The 26,687-nt window shown below is 41.9% G+C and overlaps 1 protein-coding gene across 6 annotated transcripts in view; it reads left to right on the top strand.

Annotated features, from left to right (window-relative positions):
* Nucleotides 1-700: 700 nt before the first annotated feature.
* Nucleotides 701-26,687, top strand: part of RGS6 (regulator of G protein signaling 6) — a 591,498-nt gene continuing 565,511 nt past the window's right edge. For 2 of the 6 annotated variants that reach the window (XM_046008147.1, XM_046008143.1), the window contains exons 1-2: nucleotides 701-1,227; nucleotides 25,649-25,752. In XM_046008147.1, coding sequence (XP_045864103.1) covers nucleotides 25,669-25,752 — 84 coding nt within the window. In that variant the 5' untranslated portion in view covers nucleotides 701-1,227; nucleotides 25,649-25,668. Of the gene's footprint in view, nucleotides 1,228-1,551; nucleotides 1,620-1,650; nucleotides 1,722-25,648; nucleotides 25,753-26,687 lie in introns of those variants that run through there. The other 4 variants (XM_046008148.1, XM_046008149.1, XM_046008144.1 and 1 more) reach the window with 4 other exon arrangements.

Genomic DNA, 26,687 nt, shown 5'->3' with positions numbered 1-26,687 from the left:
TAAAGGATGTCTTCGTTCAAATTACCCTTCCTCATTTTCTGTCTTCAACTTTTTTCTTTTTTCCCCAAGAATATTTGCAGAGTTAATTTTTCTTAAAAATTCTTTTGTGGTATTCCAGATACGAATGATCATAAAATATTCCAAATACAGCATGCTGTGTAAATGCTGAATCGATAAAAATGACGAGGTTAGTAACAATATCCCTGACGATCGCGGTGGCCCATTTTAATTTAGGGGGCGCCAGGCACACGTCGGCGATTCCAAGCTACCGGGCAAAATCACTCCGGACCTGGAATCCCTTAGACAACCCTGACGCCACTGAAGTTTCCAGACGCGGCCAGCTCTCGGGACTGACCAAAGGAGACTCCGCGTCGCTGAGCCAGTCTGCCAGTTTTCTCGGAGACCCCTAAAGTGCAGGAATTTCTAGACTTTCCCTGGCTCCTGCACATCACAATCACAGTCGGCACCATCCGCGGCGCTGGGAGCAGGTGAACCCGGCGGACCCGCGCAGGTGCCTCGGTCCTCCCGGCCCCCGCCCGGGCCCCCTCCCGGCCCCCGCCCGGGCCCCCTCCCGGCCCCCGCCCGGGCCCCCTCCCGGGCCCCGCCCAGGCCCCACCCCGCCCCCGCCCCGGCCCCGCCCCGCGCCGTGCGACTCGGGGCCCAGGTGCCAGCACCCAGGTGCGCACGGCGCGGGGTTGCAGCTCTGCTCGACACCCGACAGCGGGCGCCGCTGCGGCGGTTCGCGAGCGGCGGAGCCGATCGACTTCGCGAGTTGGGGCAGCTCCTTCGCCCGGCCCTGCTCTCAGCGAGAGCTCCGCCCGGCTCCGGCTTCCCCCAGCTGCGGGAACCCGCGGGCGCCGAGGGGGCGGACCGATCTCCGCGGACCCCGGCGTCCTGGGGCGTCCGAGGCGGGCGAGGGCCGAGCGCCGGAGACCCCGAGCGCCCCGCGCCCAGGCACCATGCGACCCGCCGCGCCTCCTCGCCGGCCCCGGGCTTCGCTCTCCGCTCGCTGAGCCCCGCGCTCGCCACCGCGGCAAGTCGCAAAGACGAGGCGGGTCGCTGGAGAGCAGCGGGGACACCGCCTCGGACGTCCCCTCCGCCCCACAGAGGCTGCGGGTCCCTCGTTCCCTGGGCTTCTCTAGCTTTTCCATGAACCTGGCGCAAGCTTGGCTTTAGGAGAAATTCAGAAGCCGGAGAGGGAGTCAGAGCAATTCTTTGGTTGCTAAGGTAATTGTAGTTGTGACAAAAACGGGCAAGAAACAAATGGGGGGAAAAGATGTTTTAAAACGGTAGCGCCCCCCCCCCCCCCAATTCATATGTGTTGATTTCATTTCATCTCCTGGGTGTGGATGCTGTCCATTTCAGATGCGTGACAGGTGTCGGTGAGTGTGTGTGTGTGTGTGTGTGTGTGTGTGTGTGTGTGCAGTTTGGGACTGTAGAGGCACGAGCTTACATAAGTGGTTAGGCAAGCTGGCGTGCGGACTTGTGTGGGATGGGTGCAGGTCTGCATATAAATCATGTTCCCGGGTTTCTGGGTGTGAAGCGCTCACTGAGTGGGTCCAGCGCGCAGAGGGGACGTGCTCTTAGGAATTTCCAGTCTTCCGATTTTGTGATCGCAGGTGGGGCACCTTTACCCCAGAAGCAGAGGTTCATTAACTTTTTTTTTTTTTTTGCTGAAGAAGCCCGCCCTTTTGCGGTTTGGAGGAAAAGAAAAGCGAGTGGTGAGGTGTGGAGGGCAGAGCGGGTGGGAGGTCTGTTCTTGGGGAACGGCTGCAGGGAAGGGGACGGTAAGGTATTTGCTCTCAGAGGGCGAAAACCGGCCTGGCAGAGTGAAGAGACCGTCTTTGCCCTCCCCGTCAGGTTGTAAACGTGGCCCAATAAGACAGAAAAAGATGACCCAGAATATTTAATGTTGTTCAGAATGAAAGCTGCTGTATCTGATCTTATTATTATTTTTTTTTAAGTTTGATGGAGTAGGGACGTTATTTCTCGAGAGGAGTGGTATTTCTGTGTTACAGATTGAAGATATTTGGGACTCGTTCGCTTGGGATTGTTCCCCCCGCATTTATCAATGGTTAGAAGCTGGATTTGTAATTTCTAATCAATACCTTTTAGCAGCCCCAAAGTAAAACTGCAGAAACAGGCAGTCTTTATTAGGCAAAACCCAACATTGGACCCTTTTCTCACCAGAGGGGGTTGAGAGATGGAAGAATAAGATCCAGGCTTCTAAGTGTTTGGAGGGAGTTACAGACTGAGCCACAAGTTTTTGTGTGTTCTGTCAAAAAGTGTTTAAAAGGGGACTCTTGTAGGTTTTAGCTTCGTATGTTCACAGCAAGGCTTCTATAGATCAACTTCCATAGGTAGATGGGAAATTATATGGAATGGGAGCTGGGGGTTGGAGAAACTTTCTGTGAGTTGTACATTCATATTATTTATTATTATTTATTAATTTTGCCATGGGTGAGACTGCTCTGTGAAAGAAAGTAAGCAGAGGACTGAGGGAAATTTGAGGCTGTTTGGTGATGCCCCTCTGTAAGTGAAAGCTTGCCTGCTGAACAGCCAAACCTAGGATATTAAGTTCTTTCTGAGTTCTCTGCTACTACTGTCAAGCCAAATTGTTGCATAAGCCTGGTGATCTTAGATACTATAAATGTTGGGGTATAATATATACACCTCATAACTCATTCTTTTCTGAAAGCGTCTGTAAATTCTGGAAATATCAGCTGTTGTGAGATATTTTGGTAAAACAGGTAGCCACTAGGATTTCCTTTTCTGTAGTCGTCACCTTGGTTAACTTTACTTCCCTGCTTCATTTAAGAGACTTGAATTAACACTCACTGCATTTCTTTTGCTCAGAGTTTCAGTAAAGCAATGCTAGTTTTTCTTCATGCGATGAATTTGTCTTATAAAGTGAAACATTACAGCAGCGTTTTTGCAGCAGAAACGTCTCTTTAAACGAGACGGTCCTTATTTATCTGTTTATTTATGACTTCTCAAATAAAGTAACTGATGCAGATATTTTTAAATGAGCAAACATTTCTTGATAAAGAAAAAAACATTTTCTAAAGGGTATCGAGGACAATGAAATTTGCCAGTAATTTTGGACGTCTTTTTACCCACAGAACAGAATTTTATGTGAAAGTAGGATCATTCTGTTTCTTATTTCTCTAATATCCCCCATGCATTTTATCCCCTGAACTCCTAAGACTTTGCCAGGAATTGCTGAACATTCTGTTTTGTGCCAGAGGTTAAACATCAGGGCGGTATGAGTAAGGAGCTATGTGTCGTATCAACGCTTTTCAAAAGGGATGCTCTCATAGATTTCAATAAATGTTTCCTTCAGCTTCGCAGTTAGCTTATCTTAATTCATAGTGCTTTGAACCTAGGAAAGCATTTAACCTCTTCATGTTAGTGCCAGCTGGAAGGAATATATTTACCGAATTTCATCTTCATCGTAACATATGGCATGATATAAATAATTACTACACACACACACAGTATCCTGCTGTATGGAGAGAAATGGAATTACAAAATAAACCTTCATGTCGAGTGATTTGGAGGTAACATTAAAAAAAACAGTTTTACTTTTTTTCTCAATTACCAAAGTAATATGTAACCATTGGGAAAAATTCGGAAAAATACGAAGGAAAAAGATCGTTTGTAATTCTCCCATGGAAGGTGAACCACAGTTGACATTTCTGCATATTGTATATTTTTCCAGATTTTTTTTTAAATTTTATTTATTTATTTGACAGATAGAGATCACAAGTAGGGAGAGAGGCAGGCGTAGAGAGAGAGAGAGAGAGAGAGGAGGAGGAAGCAGGCCCCCTGCCAAGCAGAGAGCCCGATGCGGGGCTCGATCCCAGGATCCTGGGATCATGACCTGAGCGAAAGGCAGAGGCTTAACCCACTGAGCCACCCAGGGGCCCCTATTTTTCCAGATTTTATTCTGATCACGTTATTCACTATATTTTTATACTTCTCTCCCCCAGCCTTCCTAGTTTTCAGATGTTGAAAATGGGAACTTGGACTGTTAAAGGTTTGGGAAATTACTGCTAGTTTACTGGATGGTTTTGATAGATCAGATTTGAATTTTGTTAGTGGTCCTTGTTTTCAAAGAGAGTAGTTTCTTTGTTTTTCTGTTTTCCTTGAAAAATGAAGGTTTTCACTTTGGGTTGGAAATACTTAGGGCTCCCCACCAGATTTAGGGATTAAAGTGTCAGAAAAGAAAAAGAACCTTGGCCGTATGTAGGTTTGAGTGTGTGTTTGGAGGGGGGATACCTGAATTCTGGTTTTAATTTCTCCACCTCATGTGGCCTTTGCCCCCTGGCCTCTGTTTCCTCAAAAGATACATAAAATTTTGAGATTTAGTTAATAAACTAACCTACTTGTTGTAATATTTGACAATGATGCTAGTTGTTCAAAGGGCATTTTTTCAAACGCAGATGGCTGGGGGTCAACCCCAGAGTCTCTGATGTAATCAGGTCTGGGGTGACACCTGAGAATTTACATTTCTAGCAAGTGCCCAGGTGATGCTGAATCTGGTGGTCTGGGAATGACACCCAGAACTAGACGATGAGCTCCTTGGGGGGAAGAAACGCTTTTTCACTTTTCTTGGCATCCATCTGCCTACTGCCCGGCAACACACCTGGCAGTAGGACCTCAGTAAGCATCGGTTGAATCAATATTAGTTTTATCCGTGGGTAAAAACTTCCTTAAATTTGGTCAAGATAAAAAAGGTAATCATCCAAAATTTGGAACCCTTAAGTCTATAGTAAGAGTAGTATTCAGTCACGAAACCCAGTTCTTCAGACAGCAAGGAAAGCAAAAATGCTTACAAGTAGGCCATTACAATGAACATTTAATGAGTTATCTTCAATAACTCAGAGCATCTGCTTCAAATGTTACAAACTGCAAAGCTTATGAATGCTTCTCTGTTGCCTTCCTGACATCTGTAAGAAGAAATTCATTTTCTATCACATGTGCATTTCCAAAAGGGTGTGTGTGTATGTGTGTAAATTCACTATTAATTATCTTAACTACAAAAGCAGAAGGGCAGAGAAGCAGTGGCCTAGACTTCTCTCCACAACTGCATCCAAAAGGTAGAACAGTGCTCATTAGGACATCACAAAATGCGTACCTAAGACTTGGAGAAAACATTCACCTGCATCAGTGAACGAAACCGATCAGTGGCTGCACCAGAACTCAAACCCAGGCCTGATTTCTGCCTGACACCCAAGGGTGTTCTTCATTACTTCCCTCTACGGACACTGAATGAATGCATCTGAAGGTCAGGAGAGTCCAGCTGGCCGAAATACCCCTGTTACAATGTTCGATCATCCTTGCATGGCTGCCTTGTGATTAGACAATTAATCCTTCTCCTTGGTGTTAGAAACAGAGGGTGCAGACAACCCCCTTTTTATGGATGGAGACTTAAAAAATAGGTAAATATTTGGATAGGAACAAAGTTGATGTTCACATAACCAGGCTATCCAAATAAGTTGTGGAGACCCACTGTCTTGGTCTCTGTAAATACTTAGGAAAACCGTAAAAGAAAAAAGCCACCTTTAAGTTTTTAGGGAATAAGTTCTCCTATCCCCTTATTCTCTCATTCCCTAGTGTCTGTTCTACCCAGGAAGCTATTTTCTTGCCAGGAAGGCTGCACATCTCAAGCAAAGCCTTCTCCTACGAGTGCTGCTTGAACCTGCACGAACGGGAACTAGTGTGGTGACCCGCTGGAGGACCCGGGGCCCCTGCACTGCGCTCCCTGACACCTGGCCAGCCCAGACAGAGACCCGACACTGGTAACTCTTAAAGTAATAGAACAGGCAATTAAGAACCCTGTTGACTGGGTTTCTGAACCTCAATTTCCTCATCTGTAGAACGGGAATAACAAAGTGCTCCTGGAGTGTGTGTGGTTAGGAGGAAAAGAGAACTCACATAGCGTGCTTCATGAAGGAGGCACAGTGATGCCAGGGGCTGGACCCTCTCACACCAATTGCCCATTTTGTAATAATTTTGATTACTTATTGTTGGTCTGCAGCCCTGGGAGTTTCCTGAGTGTAATTGGAAACCTATCTGGGTACAGGAGGGCAAGGAGTCTGGGAAAACAGGTCACACTGGATTGGTAGTTGCAGGTTTAATTGGCAAGGAAATTTACATATGAGCTTTGTCTCTAGCAGCTGCAAGCTAAATAGATCTCCATAATGTGTTGCCTATAAGAATCTTTAGGTTTTTATAGCGGCCTTGAAGGGGTTCGCGTATGTATTCAGTCCAGAGGGAGCTCAACAACCCCTTCTTCTCTGAGGGCTGTGTCCTTGCAGATGGCTCCCACTATGGGAACGGTGGGCCAGCAGACATTCCAAGGACATGAGAGGGGGGTGAGGAGCCTCTGAGGGCCCAGGTCCAGCTCCTGGGTCACCTGGTGGTCATGTCCTCTCGATGACCTCTTCCAAAGTGAGTCTTTTGGGAAGTAAATATTTCGGTTTAATGGTTCCCCCTTCTTCTGTTCTTGAGGACTTGCTTATCTCAGTCTAACATCTGAGGCACTCCCAAGTCCCTTGGAGAACCCTGCTCCATAGATTTGAGAAGGTTCGGGGGAAACAAGCAGGCCAGACACTAGGTGGAGAGGGTGGAATGGGAAAGATCTGCCTTTGCAGTAGCCAAGGATGTGTCTGTTTCCTTGAGCCCGAAGGCCATTAATCCCCAGCAGGAAGAGACTTGAAAATGAGGGACTGCTGCTGCCTGGCTGTCTCTTGTGCCAGAATGTGAGCCACCCTCGAAGCAAGGCTGTGTGGTATTTTTCCTCTCTGTCCTTAGTGTCTCTTACAGTGTTCGGCACGGTAGGAGTTTGGTGAACGTTTGCAGAGTTATGGCAGCTCTGGGTGGGTGAATGTGGGAGGGAGGATGAACGAGTCTGGGTAGAGATGCATGGACCGGAGCAGGTGTAGGGGGAAGGTGCACGTGGCTATTGTTCCGTTCCTATTGTTTATTTGATGTGGCCTGGCTAGATCACCTGGGGTTGAGGATACACTGAGGCTCTCATCCTGGTTTGTAATTTGTAATTACACACTAACATTTGCCTCTCCCCCTGTCTGTGGTCTGCTTTTTTTCTTTTAAACCGTGATTTTATCCTATACCCAGCACAGGGCCACACACGTAGTCAGTGCTTGGGAAAGCACTTGTTGGGTTCCTAAATAAAAAGTTGCCAGGCCTACAAAGCTATGGATCTATAATAAAGCAATAGACTGATAATACTCAGCACTTGTAAAGCTTTTTGTAGATTTCAGCCTCTTAACAAGAATTAGGTGTTATTACTCCCATTTTATGAAGAAGAAGACTGAGGCTGAAGAAGAGGTTCGGCCACATGCCCTGTGTCAGAGAGTTATTGACTAGAGAGAAACCGAGAGATTTAAACTCCAATCTCATCTGACCACAAAGTTCCAAGTCTCTCCGATATATCACAAAGGGTAGACTGAGGCCCTACCCTTGAGATCACATCAGTTATCGTGGAAAAATATTAGAAATAAATAGAAAATTAACAATGAAGGATGTTAGAGGACAGTTTAGGGGAAAATGCATGGGATTTCATAAGTCAGATTAGGTAGCAAATAGATAAAAAAAACAGTAAGTATTTCAGTGCAGAGAGACAACACCATATAATCGGACCTGGTAGAGACAGGCTTTGAGAAACAGGTGGAAATTTCATAGGTGAAGAGAAAGATAACAGCAAGCATTACAGGTAGAGGAGTTGATAATTGGTGAGTAAAGCAATTATTGTTTGCTTTCAGAGTTAAGAGCTCATGTTTTGGGAAACCTGGGGACCTCTGACCCATTTTTGATAGAGACATGGGTACCAAACAACACTTTCCTTTTTTTTTCTAAAAGCAAAACAACCCACCCGTGTGTGATGAGGAATGGGGTGTGACACTGAACCCCCGGGTTGGGAAGGCATTAGGGACGGGTGAGGACTGTGTTAAAGCAAAGGGTATGTGCTGCTCAGAAAGCCCTGTTGTTGCCGTACATTTTTAATCATTAGCAACTAATTTCAATTGGAAAAATATTGTATAGATGTACATTGCCCGGTCCAACCTGAACACATGTTTGAGCTGGCTTTGTTTTTCATGTTTGTGACCTCTCTGGAAGAAAGACAACAACTCGAAAAAATGTCCAAAGTATTTTTCCCTTAAGTTGCTATGTAAGTGCTACTGTGTTCAGATTCCAAACCAAGCAGGAAGATGCCATTATATCATTTTGCTGACCATACATCCTAAAACAAAGACTGATTCAGCAGCTGGTCAAAATAGAAAGGATGCCTTCACAAAGAATAAATTTATTGATTATATTTTAGAATTTTTTTTTCTTTTTTAGGGGAAGGCACTTTACCTTTTAGAATGGCAGATAGTTTAGGGGCTTGGCCGCTGACTGGCTTCTGTCAGAACCCTGGGGTCTGTGACATTGGACAAAGTAGCTCAACACTATTGATCCACATTCTCCATGAATACAGAAGAGGGCTGAGAAATTGTGAGTGCTCTGAGGGCATTACTGAAAGAGAGATTGTTCCTGGAAATCTCTGGTTAGGCAGCTCTTAGTTGGGGGGGGGGGTGGTGTGGGTGGGGTTCTTACCCCAGGGCATAGTTTGTCTACCATCTCTGCTGCTATTCCCTGTGTTTTGCCTGGTTTGTCCTCTTTGGCAGTAGGTCCCACTACTTAACACCTTTTTCTAGATCATGATTAATCAGGTATGGTGGCTCCTGTTTTCGAGAACTTTAAAATTCTATGGGGGGAGAAAAGAGAAACAGAATGTGGTAAGACAGGCACATATAAGTGGGATGGGGGAGGGATTACTCGGAGATTTCACTGAAGACATTGGTGGATGAATTGGACGTTTGATAACCAATGGTTTTGGGTCCTGCAGAGATAGGGGCAGGGGACAGAGTTGGCAAGGGTGTCCTTGAGGCAATTCAATGTAAGTGAAAGGATAGAGGGGACAAAGTGTGCAAAGAATATCCCCCTCTTGAGAATCAGGTCCTTAAAAACCTTTCAGGCAGGAGAAGTCCATGTTGATGAGCTGAAAATTTAAGGGGATACAGGGACAGGGGAAATCTAGGTGGTAAGCAAACTGTTTAATGAATATTTATGCTTATCAAAAGTGAAAAGAGAAAACAAAGGGCATTGTGAGTGACAATTTCCCCACTTTCTGTTGGTAATAGAGGGTGTGCCACAGTGAACTTCTAGTTCTTGCTAGATTCCGGGAGATCATGCCTCTGCTGAAATGCTCATAAGTGGTTTTGTTTTTTAGAGTCAATGCATAATTCCCCTACAAATAAATGGGTAATTTCCTTGCCCGGTGTCAGGCTGTCTGTCCAAAGGTTCAATGCTGTTCAGACTTTTTGACTGTGAGCTTGACCGCGGACTCCCAGATCTTCCTGTGGCTCAAGGGTAAAGTGGATGAATCTGGGATAAACCTTACTTAACTTGCGTGGCAGAACTGATTAGGAAGTTCTCAGATGTCTCACCCTAACGCGTAGCGTATTCAGCTTCTTGCCAAAGCATATGTTGTCAATTCCAGGTTTTCATTTCTTTGGCTTCCTGTAGCTTTCAAAAGCTTCTCTGTGAAAACCGCTTCCCCTGCCTGCCATCTGCCTTACAACTTCCCTCCCCCACTTTACAAAATCTGTGTCTAAGCCCCAGTTTCTTGTGTTTTCTAATTATCTGTACCAGGGATGACCTGTTGGCTCTCAAATGTGTATTTGGAAGTAGAGCTTTGCTTATTGGAAATTCTTGGTTGGGGTAAATTTCCTGACTGAGATTAGATATGTTGTTGGTCATAGGAAGATGGACAGTTATTGACAAGACTAGAAATTCAAATTGGGTCCAGTCTATTAGGGACTTGAATGTCACATACACACCTGGTGATAAGGGTGATAATGGATATTCAGGGTTTTCTGGCATAGAGAAAAAAAAAAAAGAAAACTAAAAGAACTGAATTAAAGCAAAATTTAAACCAACTCAAGGAAAGGTATTTATGTGGCTCATACATTTGGGAATTCAGGCATGGCTGGATCCAGGGACTTCAGTGATACTATCAGCGTTCTTGATACCTCACTGTCTTGATTTCTTTCTTTGGTGACACTAGAGAAAAAGAAGGTGATCACTAATATTCCTGTCCTCATATTCTTTCACACTGTCCCTCACACAGAAGGGGTCTTCTTTCTTCCAGTGTCCTTATCTCAGTCTCAGGGAAGGACCCTGATTAGTCTAATTTGATCCAATTAGTATGTCCAGTGATACAGCATACTCGGGCCAAGATAGTTCCCTAGGGCCCACCTTTCCCTATCTGAAGAAGCAAATTTGAGAGCAAAAAATAAACTGGGCAATGAGAAACAGTAACTGCCCCAGTCTTCTCACCTGGCTGAAGGACTTCCAGTTTTATTTGCTGAACAATGGAATGAATGCAGAGTGTTTCAGGCACTGTTTGAGAATCCTGAAACCCTTTATATACGAGTCAGAAAATGTCATTATCCAAAATAAAGCTTTTGGATAATGTGAAACATTCCCTCAATTGTGCATTTCTAATCTCGCTTCACTTCTATACCATCTTTCTTATCCAAGGATTACTGCTTTTGATCTACAGCTGCCACACAAATGCCAGAGAGAGTGGATATAGTGGTGACCGACACGACCTCTGGCTCCAACCATCCCTGTGACTCTGCAGTTCTCTCACTTTTTTGCACTGCTAACCCCGAGACAACTCAGGTATCACCTCAAGAATGAGAGATGCTGTATCCTTCTTCCCCCAGAATATTTGCACTATTCTTTTTTAAACATACAATTTTAGAGAATAAGACTTTCACAGAAAAGTACATAAATCATTGCTCAATAAATATTCACATAGTAAATATATCCATGTTATCACTCCTGGATCAAGAGAGAGAATATTACCATTCCCTTGGAAGATGCTCCACGATGCTCCCTCCTAGTAACTGCACCCTCTCCTTCCCCAGTGGTAACTAGTCCTCATTTCTAATACCATGGTGTTCCGGCTTATTGGGAGTATTCCAGATACATATGGAATTATAATATATGTATATCCCCCTCCCTTTTTGTGGCTTCTTACGCACAATATTGTTCGAGAGGGTCCTACAAGTTACTAGTGGAACTAGTTTTTGTTGCTACATAGCAAAACCCACTTTGTGATATTTTATAGATTGTTTCTCTGCTGTTTATTGATGGGCATTTGGGACATTTCCAGTTTGGGGCTACTGAATACTGAATAATGAATAATGCTGCTCTTAACTGTTTTGTGTGTGTTTTTTGGTGTACATATGAAAACATTTCTGTTTGGTATACACCTAAGATTGTATTGCTGGGACGTGGGGTACATACATCCAACTTAGTAAGTTCTTACCAGGAGTTTTCCTAAGTGGTTGCACCAGCTTCTATTCCTGCCATCAGTTTATGAGTGTTTCAGTTTCTCTACATACTTGTCAACACTTGGGATTGTCAGACTTTTTAATTTTAGACATTATGGTGGGTGCATTGTGGGGTCTTATTGTGGTTTCAGTTTTCTCTGGTGACTAATGGTGTTGTGTCTTTCTAATATTTTTTGGATCAGTTTTTTTTTTTTTTAATCTTCATAGTCTCTGTTCCAGTTTATTGCCTATTTTAAAACTGTATTGTCTTTTTCTTATTGATTTATAGTTTTTTTTTATTTTTTTATTTTTCAGCGTAACAGTATTCATTCTTTTTGCACAACACCCAGTGCTCCATGCAAAACGTGCCCTCCCCATCACCCACCACCTGTTCCCCCAACCTCCCACCCCTGACCCTTCAAAACCCTCAGGTTGTTTTTCAGAGTCCATAGTCTCTTATGGTTCGCCTCCCCTCCCCAATGTCCATAGCCCGCTCCCCCTCTCCCAATCCCACCTCCCCCCAGCAACCCCCAGTTTGTTTTGTGAGATTAAGAGTCATTTATGGTTTGTCTCCCTCCCAATCCCATCTTGTTTCATTTATAGTTTTTTTAAACACAAATCTGAATCCAAATATTTTCCCCACTTATATGTATTTAAAATATCATTTACTATCCTGTGGCTTGCCATATGACTCTCTTTGATGAATAAGAGATCTTGCTTTAAGTGTAATCCAAGTTGTTAACCTCTTCCTTTATGGTTATTGTTTTTGTGACTGCTAAAGAAATGTTTGCCTACCCTCAGACCATGAAGTTATTTTCCCATTTTGATTTGTAGAAACTCTATTGTTTTGACTTTTATCTGTAGGTAGAAGATCTACCTGAGGTTGATTTTTTGCCTATGACATGAAAAAGAGACCCATATTTATTTTGTTTTCCATACGTATATCCAGTTAACTTCCTATGCTACTTATTGAAAAGTCTCTTCCACAGCTCTGAAATGTCACTTTCATTATAAATCAGGTGATCATTTATACATAGGTTTCTATGTATATTCTAGCCCCTTCTGTTGTTCTGTTTGGCATTCTTATTCTGATACCACACTGTCTTAATATAGCTTAATAAGAAGTCTGTATCTGAGAGCATAGGTCCAGTTTTGCTCTTATTTAAGAATAGCTTGGGGGTGCCTGGGTGGCTCAGTGGATTAAGCCACTGCCTTCAGCTCAGGTCATGATCTCAGGGTCCTGGGATCGAGCCCTGCGTCAGGCTCTCTGCTCCGCGGGGAGCCTGCTTCCTCCTCTCTCTGCCTGCCTCTCTGCCTACTTGTGATCTCTCTCTCTGTCAAATAAATAAATAAAATCTTAAAAAAAAAAAGAATAGCTTGGTTATTCTTACACCTTTGCATTACAGTACAAGTTTTAAAATTCTCTTTTGATGATATTTTGATTGGGACAACATTAAATCTCTAGCCTAATTTAGGAGTAAACTAATGTCTTTAAAATGTTGACTCAATCCATTAATATTGTATCCCTTCATTTATTTAAATCTTTTATCCCTGTTATTGTTTTGTTTCTATCCATGTGGCAAAGGTATGGCACATCGTTCTTCAGGTATATTCCTAGTATTTGACATCAGTTGATGCTATTATAAATGATAGCATTTTCCAACATGTTTTCTGATTATTAGTCTATGGGTATACAAAAATACAGTTGGTTTTTATTTATTGACATTGAATCCAGTGACTTTCCTTATTCCCTTATTAATTCAAAGAGTTCTGTGTAGATTACTATGGAATTTCCATGTGCACAATCAAACTAACTTCTTCCTTTGCAATCTTCCTTTGCTTCCTTTCATTTCTTTCTCTTGCCTGTTGTGCTGGCTTAGACTTCTACTGTAACAGAGAATAGAAGTGGTCATAGCAGGCAGCCTTGTCTTATTCTTAATCTCAGTGGGAAAGTTTTCAAAGTGTGATTATTAAATGTTATGGTTGCTATGTTTCATAAATACCCTTTATTAGGTTAAGCCAGTTCCTTGATGTTCAAAATGGGCTAAGAGTATTTTCCTGAAGAGATGCTGAATTTGACTAGATGCTTATAGAATAGTTGCATGGAATGTCTGGCCCATCTCGACACTCCCCCCACTTCCCCTCTTTTTTGCGGGGGGGTGGATCTTGGTCTCACATGTTTTCATTGCCTTGGCAGCTTTCCTTTTTCAAATTGTATCTGGCTTTCCTAGTTCTTGAGGGTCATTCTGTAATAAGATAGACTCTCCTTATAGGAACTAGTACATGCTAATTGTACTTTTCTTTTGTCTTTCATCAAATACAGTAAAAGTATAAGAAACCTTCAGAAACCTATTCAATTGTTATTTTTTTACCTATTTTGCTTCTGCCTGATGAGCTTCCTGAATAGACCTTGTTGTTTATTTGTTAAATCTTGCTATCTCCAGAAGATGAAAAGCTTATTACTGCTGTTCCAAATGCAGGTAGAGTATGGAGTCATAGAAAAGAAGCACTTTCTATGTGTATTAAAAGAGATATTTAGGGCAGCTGGGTGGCTCAGTGTGTTAAGCCTCTGCCTTCAGCTTGGGTCATGATCTCAGGGTCCTGGGATCGAGCCCTGCTTCGGACTCTCTGCTTGGTGGGGAGCCTGCTTCCCCACCCCATGCCTGCCTCTCTGCCTACTTGTGATCTCTGTCTGTCAAATAAATAAATCTTAAAAAGAAAAGAGAGAGATTTAAATGCCTAGTTTGAGGGTAAAAGATAATGACTTAACCAGTTCTAAAAAAGAGGAGGAAGAAGAAGAAGAAGAACCAACAAAATCTCAAGGAATATAACTGACATTCTTAAAAAAAAAAAAAAAAAGCCAATAGGAGTGCCTTTCTTCTTGGGTCCCCTGGGAACACGCCCTCTTCTTTATTTCTTAGTCATCCCCTTTTTGTGTATAAAAATTGGCAAAGCTTCTCTGTCACTCCTACTTCTTCCCTGGCAGGGATACAATCGTTATCATGTGAAATCAGAGAATAACAAGAGTTGCTTCTGCAGTCCCTACAGTCAGTAGTATTAGACACTATGATCTTAGATCTCATACTAATAAAATATAAGTCCTCTCATGTGGGAGGAAAGACATTTGGAACCCGAAGACCTACATTTTCATGCTGGCTCTATTACTAACTAGTCAGATGACATTAGAATATAATTTGATCTCTCAGACTTTGGGTTCATCCTCTGAAAAATTAGATGGTTGGGCTTGTTCAGGGAATAGAAGATTTTTTATGAAAAGGATCAGATAGTAAATACTTTGAGCTTTGTGGGCCATATGGTCTCTCTTGCAGCGCCTCGACTCTGCTGTTGTAGTGCAAAAGCAGCACAGACGATAAGTAAACACAAGTGTTTATTTATAAAACTTTATTTATGGACACAGGAATTTGATTTTTGTACAATTTTCATGTGTCACAAAGTATTCTTCTTATAACTTTTTGCAACCTTCTAAAAATGTAAAAATTAGCCTTAGCCCACAGACCATACAAAAATAGGCAGCAGGCTAGATTTGTTCCCTCAGCCTCAGTTTGCCAGCCTTTGAACTAGTTGATTACAAAGGGCTATTCCAGAGCTCTGTGTTATGCCTTGGTATGCTAATCTCTTTTTTTAAAGATTTTTAATTTATTTTGAGAGACAGGTGGGAGGAGGGGCAGAGGGAGAGAGAAACTTAAGCAGACTTCCTGCTGAGTGAGGAACCCAATGAGGGGCTTGATCTTACCACACTGAGATCATGACCTGGAGCTGAAATCAAGAGCCAGGCACTCACCAACTTTACCACTCATTCACCCCTGATATGCTGATCTTTTAAAAAAAAATTTTTTTCTGTCTCGTGAACATTGTTCAAGAGAGTCTATTCCTTTCTCCTAAGTCAATTAAAAATTAAAAAATTGAAGGATTTTATTTTCCCTTTATTTCTTCCCTGATGCGTGTTCTTTATTTGTGTAGACCCAAGTTTCTGACCTATGTAATTCCCTCCGCCTGAAGAACTTCTAGCATTTCCTGAAGGGCAAATCTACTAGAGATAAACTTAGTCATTATTTATTTGTCTGAGAAGATGTATCTTTCCCTTCATTTTGAAGAAGAATCTCACTAGATGCAGAATTTTAATTTGGTGTTTTTTTTTTTTTTTCACTACTTAACTCTTTCACTCCACTCTCTTGCTCTTGCATGGTTTCTGATCAGAAGCCACCTGTGATTCTTATGCTTCTTTCTTTTAAGGTAAGGGTTTTGCCTTGTGGTGTCTTTCAAGATCTTCTCTCTTTGATTTTCTGCAATTTAAATATGGTATACCTAGGCTTTAAAAAATTTTTTTTAATTTTTATTTTTTTAGCTGGGCCCAAGCTCTGCTACTTTTTAATGTTTTTAATACACAGTGTTATATTAGTTTCAGGTATACAATATAGTGATTCAACAATGCTATACATTACACTATGCTCACCATAAGTGTACTTTTCATTCCCTTCATCTATTTTACCCATCCTCCCCCCCAACCCCACCCCGGGAAACCACCAGTTTGTTTCCAATATTTAAAGTTTTTTTTGTCTTTTTTTTAAGTTTGTTTGATAAATTCCACATATGAGTGAAATCATATGGTATTTATCTTTCTCTTATTTCACTTGGCATTAGACTTTTTACATCCATCCATGTTGTTGCAAAATGGCAATTTTTATTTTTTATGGTTTAGTAATATTCCATTGTGTGTGTGTGTGTATGTATATATATATATACACATATGTGTGTGTATATATATATGTATATTATACGTGTGTGTGTATATATATACATATGTGTGTGTATATATATGTATATATACATATATATACATATGTGTGTGTGTATATATATATGTATATATACATATATATATATCACATCTTGTTTTGGGGTTGTATTTTTAAAAAATTTATAGTGATTGGTGATATCTGATCTTTCTTGATTTGTGGTTTGGTGTATATCATTAACTTTGGAATGTTTTCAGTTATTATTCCCTCAGATATTTCTATTCCTTTCTCTTTCTTCTCCTGACATTCCAATTATACCTATGTTATATCTTTGGATATTGTGCCATAGTTCTTGGATGTTTTGTCTCTGTTCTTAGAAATTTCTTTTTCTCTCTTTTTTTTTTTCAGTTGAGGAGGTTCTGTCGATCTTCAGGCTCACTGATTCACTCCTTGACCATTTTGAGTCTGTCAATGAGCTCTTGGAAGGCATTCTTCATTTGTTAACAGTGTTTTTGAATTTTAACATTTACTTTTTTGAGGGTTTTTAAGAGTTTCTATTCCTCCACTTTCATTACTGTCTACTTTTTCTATTAGAGCCTGTAACATATTTAATCATAGTTATTTAAAATTTCTTGTCTGATAATTTCAACATCTCTGTCCTGAGTCTGATTCTGATGATTGCTTGTCCTTTCAGACTGTGTTTTTTTCTGTCTTATATATGCCTTGTAATTTTTTGTCAAAAGCCAAACATGGTGTATCTAGTAATGAGATTTAAGGTAACTGGACATTTAGTGTGAGGTTTTATTTATTTTGGCCAAGAGTTGAGCTGTGTTTAGTGTTTGCTTTAGCTGTAGGTGCTAGAAACTTCAAATTCCACTTGTGTTCTTGTTTGTGTCTCCTCTATTGACTTTAGGTTTCTCTGAGAAGCCCTCAGAGAGTTTGTGTCTTACAGATGTTTGAGCTATAATCCACTATTATCATACTGAAGCCCCAGGAAATTCTATCATGTTCTAATGAAGAGCAAGAATGGAGTGACTTCCCTTTAGGAAATACAGTACTTCCTCTACTGTAAGAGGAGGAAAGTCAAAGAACATGGTGGTTTAGGTAAGGGTGCCTCAAGATGAGAGATTTGCCTTCTCCTGACTTCTGTTTCTTCAGTGAATTTTGAAGTGAGCCTCTCACACACTGAGACTGTATATGAAGATTGAACAAAAAGAAGATATGAGACAGCCAGTCAGATAAGGAGACAGCAACTTTGGTGGAAAAACATCTTAGATTTGACAGACAGTGTTGACTAATTTAAGGTTTGGTCTTACGCATTTAAAATGCATCCAGGTCAGTCTGGTTATGTGATTTCTTCCTCATTCCCACCACAAAGAGTACACCTGCTTGGGTGTGAGCTTGGATATTGAGATATTATGTGGATATTGTGTGGTGGATGTTCTTGTTCCATTGTGGTCAGAGTTTTGCCTGGAAATCTGCCGCAGAAAGGGCATTATTGAGGCAGTTGAGGATATTTGCAAGGGTATGATTGAGTGGTTAAGATGATGGGCCCACTGAGAGAAGGATGTGAAGGCAGAGTGAGGAGGAGGAGTAATGGAGGGTAAAAAATTCGTGAGTTTCATGCACTGAAATGTCTAAATAAATTTGAAAAATGTGTGCAGTGAATGTATAGTAAGTGAACTGTAAAGAACTGGTAAGTGAGCTTGAATCTGAGGTGGCATGGCCACCTTTGATGATGGGGTTCAGTATGTGGCCATGTGAGTCAGTGGTGAGGCAGAGGGATAGAGGAAAAGGGTTCAGGTGGGAAAATAAAAGGATGAAAGAACCAGCCTTCAAGAGAGGTCTTTGATGTTCAAGTCATTGAGATTGATGAAGGAGTGAAGGATGAAGGAAACCTCAAAGAACTGAAAGTGGGAGTCCTCAGGAAATGCAAAGGCTTCATGGAAGGGAGGCAGGAAACGGTAGTGAGCATGGATGGAAAGTGGCATAGCTAGATGGTCTGAGCATCACAAGAGCAGGGATTTGTGTAGGAAGATGGAAGAGAAATTGTTTGAAGCAGCAATGGGGAATCAGGAGGATGCTCATCTTACTTTCTGGTTTGAGATACGTGGGGTGAGAACAGCTGGGCTCCCAGAGAGGGGAGTGTTTTGGGGGGAAGCCGGGTTTCCATGAAGGTTACTGAAGGTTAAAATTCAGAGAGAAATTGAAAGGCCATAGGAGGCATACTGTTAATAGAAGAAGAGTTCAAAAGGCAGGAAGAATAGATGGGGAGGTGGCAGGGTCTGGGGGTGTCCAGAGCAGTGTGGGGCTAAGAGCACTGGTGAGAAAGGATGCCTGAGAGGACCTGAACTTTCAGCAGTAAGAGAACAGTGAGCCACATGATAGGGCCAACCCATCCTGTTATGTGAAAAACATCCTGTTTCTCCCAGTTTAATTTCTTTAGGACTTTAGTTTAATATGAAGAATGCAAAAATATTTATCTTTATAAGCAGCATTTAATAAAAATTAGTTTGGTTAGGCTGTAAGGCAGCTTGAAGAGTCTTGTATTTATGTATGCCTTAAGGTGGGGTTGGCATGGGGAAGTCAACTTCACCGATCTGCTAGGAAATGGAAGGCAGGAACCACACATCTGTTGAGGACCTACTATGTGCCAGTCGTACAATGTACCAGAAGTACCTACTGCTAAGTACTTTATATGTAGTATAGAGGTGTTAACTACTTTATATTTAGGTATATACTTGAATTTTATATTTTATATGTATATATATAAATTTTGTATATTTTATATATATATTATATATTTACAAAATTTTGTTTTGTTTTGTGTTGAATACTTTGTATAGGTGATCTCCCTGGAGGCCAAGACTGACAAGTTGGAAAGTATGTAGGCATTGGAGTTAGTCCTGGGTTTGGATTTTAGTTTCTTGGTTGACAAGCTACTTTACTTTTGGCAAGTTGCCTATGTTCTTGGGCCTCAGTTTTTTCATCGGTAGACTGAAAATAGTAACAGCCTCCTGTTGAAGTTGCTGTGACACCTTCCCTGGGCAATTCTGAGAAGCAGACAAGTCTCTGAATGTCTGATACTGGTGATTGGTATTTGTTCCATTTTATAGATGAGGAAACCAAGGTTCAGAGAGACTAAGTAAGTATAGTACTAAATTGTTCATGATCACATGGTGTGGCCAGGATTGAGAGCTTGTTCTTTGACTCCAGGACCTTGCTTTTTTCCAGCACAGAGAGTCTTTGCCCAAATACAAGGGAAGTGAAGGAACTTCACCCCACATGGTTTCCCAGATAGTAGGTGGCATGGCTGGGATGGAGGGGTTAGGTGAAGGGAAGGCAGGCTCATAGAATCTAGATTAGTGGTTCCCAGACCCAACTGGGCTTCCACATCACCTAGGGACTGTTGAACTTACAAATCTCCAGGGGGCTACCCTAGGTCTACCAGATTGGAATTTCTGGATCAGGGGACCCAGGGACATGTATCTTTAGAGTCAAGCCCAGGTGATTCTGTGGCTACCAGTCTGGTTCAAGTCCTGGACCAGCTTTTGGGTCCCACCGAATGCTAACTGATGTCCTGAAATGATCAAGTGATTATATCCCAGTAGAATCCTGCGTGCCTGGCATGGCCACCAAAATTGGCCCCTAGGACTTGAGCTCCAGCACCTTCCTTTAGGATTTTTGGTGTAGGACCTGAAGCTGATTCTTCCTCTTCTACTGAGTATCTGGACTTTGAGTTTGTCTATGTAGGAAATGTCACACTGGCAGACCTCTAACCAGAAAGAGTTATTTGTTCTTCAGAGCTGTTGTTCTGTCTTCTTCCCCTGAAGGCTCCTGCCCACTCAGTCAGATTAGAGCTATATAAACAAGCTTGTACTACTGAGCTAGCACACATCTTGTAAATCTTTTTTCCTGAAGTGCTTAACATTGCTGATGTCAGAAAAAAAATCCATTGGGTCTTAATGGGCTGAGGCAAACAATGTGAAGTTGATACAATATGGAGGAGAGGAAATAACATCAACAGAAATTCTTATTTGGCAGCACAAATAGTCAGACTACATTACAGTCAGGCTTTGATTACCTCTCCTGCAAGATATTTCCCTGAATGGGGTTTTGAGAGCTAGACACAAAGAGGGGCAGGCATGACGTGTAAGGCTTTTAGCTGCATGTGACAACAATCTCAGTGGCATTGGAGGGTCACTGCAGTGGTCCGTCTCTCAGTCGTGAGTCAGGATCACCAGAGAAGCTTGTTAAACAGCTGATGGCTTCATCTCTGAATCCCCGAGGTGGGTGAAGTGTTTCTCCAACAGTTTTGATGCTGGTGGCCTGGGATTTCATGAAACCAGACTGCTGGTCAGTGGCTACATTCATTCTGCACTGGGGAATTTGCATGCCTTATTTTATTTCCTCTTCAAAAACAACTCCGCAAAGTAGGGGCCTCGCATCTTTCAGGTGAAGAGCTGGAAGTTGGGGGTGTGGGGAGGTAGTCAATTGCCAAAGACTACTCAGCAGTCTTGGTGTAGCCAGAGCCGAGATGCTATTTCTGATCTGACTTCAGAGCCCCTTCCTTTTTTATATTCTTGAGGTTCTTCTCCCTGCTAGGCTCAGCATTGTTATCTGCTGGACCCTAGGCTTCGCTTGCTCTGGAGAGGCTGGCATTACAAAGGAAAACAGCTGACATTTGTTGTAACTGCAAGCTACAAACACAGCAGAAGTTTGGAGTAAATTGCAGTCCTGATTTGCAGAAGATTTACTAATCAGAGTTTGAGTCATAGACACTCCATTGTTCTGTTATTCACAGGGTCTCTCCTCACTATACTTTCCATCCTCCCACATATTCCTTCTTATCTAAATTGTTCATGGATGGAGCGCCTGGGTGGCTCAGTCAGTTAAGTGTCCAGCTCTCGATTTCGGCTCGGGTCATAATCTTAGGGTCGTGAGATCCAACTCCATGTCAAGCTCCATGCTGGGTGTGCAGCCTGCTTAAAATTCTCTCTCTCCCCCGGCCCCTCCCCACTCCCCGCTTGTGCCTGTGTGCTCTCTCCCTCTCCAATAAATAAGTCAATAATACCTCATGGATTCCTGAGTTCAGGGCTGACCCAGACCAATAAACCCTGTGGAAAAGTGTGATTCTGCACATAGCTCTTTGTCAATAAAGAGCCTTCTTTGTGGGGCAGTTTTAAAGGCTTGTTATCCAGATGAATGTTCCAGAAGGAGTAAACTGAATCTTAGTAGAATCTCATCAGTTTCATCATTCACTCAAAAATATTTGAGTGTCTACGATATGCCATGCCCTGTCCAAGGTGCTGGGAGAGAGAGGCGAACCCCACCAACAAAGACCACCCAAGCAGAACTATCTTGAGTAGAGATCCATGGTAAATGAGTAGAAAAAGAGAGGTGCAAAGCTCTGTTATTTCTCACCCCACATTTGACTGTTCCGCTCAATCATGAGATCAGATTGTCTTCATGGTTTTTTTCTCTTGGGTGCCTCTTGCTTCTGGGGGCTCCAGGGGGCCATGCTTGTATTTTCCCCTCGGCTGGAATGGCCTCTTCTGCCTCCCCAAGACTCCTATTGATCCTTCTGATCTCAGTTGCCAGGTTCTGTCCTGTGCCAGCGTAACTAAATACCCACATGGTACAATGTCCTGCTTCTGTGGACATGTCTCCCCCCCGCCCCCCCCGGACTCTGAACACTTTAATGAGAGCATCTGTATCTGATTTATCTTTGTATTTCCAGGGCCTAGCATGCAGCTTTGTGCGTGGATGCTCAGTGTGTTTGCTCCAAGAAATGTGGAGTCCCACTGCAGCTGGGGGTGGGGTTGGCATTACAGAAATTGCTTTAAGGGGAGGGATGCTGAGTCTGGGAGGGGGGATGCTTCGCTCCAGCAGTTCTGTGATTCTAGGACAAGTCCAGCATGAGCCCTGCCGTGACCGGAGGACATGGGCTAGGATATAGGCAGTGATGATTGAAGTGAGGTGGTGTAGAACATTCTGAGGAGCGTTCGTAGGAAAGTTGGAAAGGAGAAGTTCTGAGGCTCTAGGGCAGAATTGGAAGAAATAGTGAAGATGCAGGCTTTCACAGCTGTTGTCCAGCTGGGGTCCAGAGAGACTGTGGCTTGACCTGGTTGTGACAGCTACTTAATTACAGATCAGGTCGGGGAATGAGGCCACGCAGTTCACAAGGCTTTCCACTGTACTGGGACTCTGGTGACAGATAAGGAAGCAAAGGCACAGAGAGGCGAAGTAAATTGCCCCAGATCACACTGCTTGTAAGTGGGGGAGCCGAAATTTGGATGTGTGATGATGACAGACACCAGCTTGTAAACACTGAGCTACCTGTCTCTTCTTGGGGACTTTAAAACTCAAGCTCTTAATATATTTTCAGTTCTCCCCTTTGTTAGCTATAAGCCATGATAGGAAAAGAATATCATTAACATGTTTTCTTTCTGTTGAAGTGTAGTTGTGTGTTTTCAGAAAAACGTTGATGTTTTTCAAATATTAAAATAAAAGGCCCTGAATTTCTTACTGTGTGCAGACACATGAAGTACATAGAGATACCGTGAGAAGTTTTTGGGTTTTCACTATCGTGAAATTTAAAATATTCCTGTTTCATTTCTGTCATACTTAACTTAAATATTTCATCCTGTATTGTAATGAATGAGAATCTAGCCCTTTACTGTCATGAACCCTAACTTCATAGTCAATGAATATAATTATAGCCTCCTTACCTGTATGGGTTTTACATCCCATCTCTCTAACATCTGTTGACACATGGGCTGGAAAGTGGTTAGATCACTATTTTAGGAATGATTCTTTCTAGACGCAGAAAAGTTAAATGACATTGAGTTTCAAAATGAGCTGCTAGAGGAACCAAAAATAGAAACTTTTCTACTACATACGAGACTCACTGAAATTCCTGCCATGGAGACTGTCTGCCATCCGTTGGTGGTCTCAAGTCCCAGTCCTAGAACCTCAGCCCTGTTGTAACACCAGAAATGTTTCTGTAGGGGGCGGGGGGCAGCCAGGGAAAGGCAAAGGCAGGGCTGACAGGATTGTTTCTAGGTCATTGCCAACCTTGCTGTTACAGCACAGTTTTCCAGGTGGGAGATAATATGCTCATTAAAGTCTGAGTGTTCATTTACAAACAAAGCCAGAAACCCAAAATGGCTCTATTACATAGATAAATGAGCAGACATAAATGGACTCAATTTTTGTTTTTCATGCTCTGTCATATTCTGTATTCAGGCAAAGGAATAGGCAAATAAGTAGCTGTTTAAAAATATACCAGCATGTTGTTCATTTACTTTAAAAGCCACTGATTGGAATTAATAATCAGCATTTCCATGTAGTACTATATTCATGGAAACACTGACATTACAGTGCGTGGAGATAAGAGACTGATATTCTTTACCTCTTTATGTAATCTAACTTTTATAATGCTTCTTAATTCGCAAATGATGAAGAAAGCAAGCAATATTCAAATGGGATACTTACTAAAGGCATTTAAATTCTTAGCACAAATGACAAATTCCTGTCCATCTTCCACCCAAGTTTGTTTTTATGGAATGACCTTTGGTACCAACTTATTTTACAATAAAATATTTCCTGAGTTTTTATTTTGAATTGAAATGGCCTTTTCTGTCAAGTGTGGTATTTATAAAAGTTTCTTTGATGAAAAGCCTATGAATTTTGTGCAAATAACCCAGGCAGGCTCTTAGCTTAGTGATAACATTTGTATAGGACTTTTATGGCTTTATATGATACATTTACACTCAGTTTATTGGACTCTTACTTGTGAGTACTCCATGGAATTCACGTTTAACTGATGAGAACAATGTAGAGGGAGGTGCCTTAGCATGGTTCTGGGTACCCAGCAGGTACATTTTGTTTTAAAAGGAAGTTAACAAAGAGAACCCAATAGGTTGTTTAACTTGTGTGAAGTAGCACAGCAAATACAGTGTGAGACCAAGAACTGAACTTCTTTTCTCAAAAATTCCATATGCTGTCATTATTTCACTGATATCTTTTCAGGCTTTTTAAAAAGGTCAAATTAAAAATATTCATTTTACTTAATTGAGGTAAAATTCACATAATGTGAAATTAATTACTTGAAAGCATACATTTCAGTGGCATTTAACACATCCACAACGTTCTGCATCCATCACCCCTATCTAGTTCAAACATGTTTTCGTTATCCCAGAGGAGACCCCATATCCATTAAGCAATAACCCCATTGCGCCCTCAGCCCAACTGCTGGTAGTTAATGATTTGCTTCCCATCTCTCTAGCTTTACCTCTTCTAGATATTTCATGTAAATGGAATCATACAATATGTGACTATCCGAGTCTGTGCGGGCTGCTCTAATAGAATATCATAGATTGGCTGGGTTATAAACAACAGAGATTTCTCGTATTTCTGGAGGCTGGGAAGTCTAAGATCAAGGCTCAAGCAGATGTGGGGTCTGGTTCTTGGATGTCTGTGTTCTCACATGGGAGCTCCCCAGGGTCTCTTTTATAAGGGCACTAATCTCTTCCCAAAGTCTGTACTTCCTGACACCATCACACTAGGGGTTAGAATTTCAACATGTGAATTTTGGTGGGGACATAAACATTCAGTCCATTGCAGTGATCTTTGTGTCTCGCTTCTTTAATAAAGCGTAATGTTTTCAAGAAAAATCTATGTTGTAGGGTATATCAATACTTTATGATTTTTCATGGGCAAATTTTATTCCGTTGTAGGGACAGACCATATTTGGTTTATCCATTGGTCAGTTGATGGACATTGAGTTTCCATGTCTTGTTGATTGCGAATAGTGCTGCCGTGAACGTTTGTGCTTGAGTCTTTGTTTGAATACTTGTTTTCAGTTCTTTGGGGGGATAGTTGCATTTTCAGGTTGTATGGTAATTCTGTGTTTCAACTTTTGAGGCACCACTAAACTCTTTTTCATGGAGACTGAACCATTTTACATTCTTACCAACAAGGCACAGTGTTCAGATTTCTCCAAATCATTGTCAACACTTGTTATTTGAGGTTTGTCTTTTTTACTCTGACCATTCTAGGGGATATGAAGTGGTATTTCCTTGTGGTTTTGATTTACATTTAACTGATAAAATATTTAGATTTTATTGTATAGAATTAATCAGAAAGTGGGGTTTGGTAAGACAAAATCAACATCAAAATGGTTGGCTTCAGGAGATTACGTGGGACTGGCATAAGCTTACCCCTAGGGTGCATGATTCTGGGCTGAAAATAGAGAACATGTTGCTTTGGGAGTAGAATAATTTATGTGGATAACAAGACCCCAAATATACCCTGAACATTTTTTAAAAATATTGCTTAAATTAATGAGGAAAAATAAATTCATCATAATTTATTTTTGTATCACCTGCCAAAAGATACTTACTTCTTTGCATTGTAGAGCTTTCTTTATATAATTTTGTCATGTCTTAATGGTCTATTCATTTACTTTTGCAGCGTGAGTGAAGACATCCGGGATGGCTCAGGGATCTGGGGATCAAAAAGCAGTGGGAATTGCTGACCCAGAGGAGAATTCTCCAAATATGATAGTCTACCGCAAAGTAAGGCCTCTCGTGAAATGCTCGGGATGTTGTCTCTGTGTGTGTGCGCATGTAGGGTTGAGTGATGGTTGACAGCTTGACAAATGTTTTCTGCCTAAACTGCCTTGACTGATAAATGAATATAGTTTTCTTCTCACATCCTCTGATTTTCCAATTCTAAAATTCAAGGAACTTAGGTTTGTCATACTTGAAACATATGATTTGGTATTCTTCAAAGATTTTATTTTTAAGTAAACTCTACACCCAAAGTGGGATTTGAACTTACAACCTGGAGATCAAGAGTGGCATTCTCTACAGACTGAGCCAGCCAGGTGCCCCCGATTTGGTTTTCTTTAAATGCAAAGACTGCCTAAGCAATGCAGAGGAAACATATTTACCTTTGAGGTAAAAGCCTTTGTGTAACATTTATCAGTTGACTGTTTTTGAGCCCATAGTACGTACAAGATCTGGTCTAGATGCTGTGTGGAAGATACAGAGGTATGGGTGTATTAGGTGTTTGCCGTTGGTAGGAGACATAAGATGTACGCAAATAAATGTGATAATCTAAGTGTTCATCTCCAAAAGAGAAGTGCAAATGGAGTGTTATATGAAATCAGAGGAACAGGTGATCACTGCCAGGCTCAGAGGCCAGGTGTGGACTGGCAGAGGAGTGGTCTCTGAACTCCGTTGTAAAGGATGGGTAAGACCACTTTATGTGGAAAGCAGAAAGGAAGAACAACATTCCAGGTGGTGAGATACGTTCAGCAAAGTGAAGGAGCTGAGGAAAGTGAGCAGGAACCAGAACCAGTGAGCTTGGGGGCAGAGGTGACTTCCATGGAGTAAGGTTTTGGGAAGAGTCTGGATGGAGCCAGATTCGAGAACGGTGAATCATAGGCAATTTAATCATGAAAAACTTTTGTGCTAGGAGTTGTAAAATTAATATCTCTTTGGGATTA

Source organism: Meles meles, chromosome 6, assembly GCF_922984935.1.
Source record: "Meles meles chromosome 6, mMelMel3.1 paternal haplotype, whole genome shotgun sequence".
NCBI lineage: Eukaryota > Metazoa > Chordata > Mammalia > Carnivora > Mustelidae > Meles > Meles meles.
Note: the sequence above shows the minus strand (reverse complement) of the source record. Positions and strands in the feature narration are given on the sequence as shown.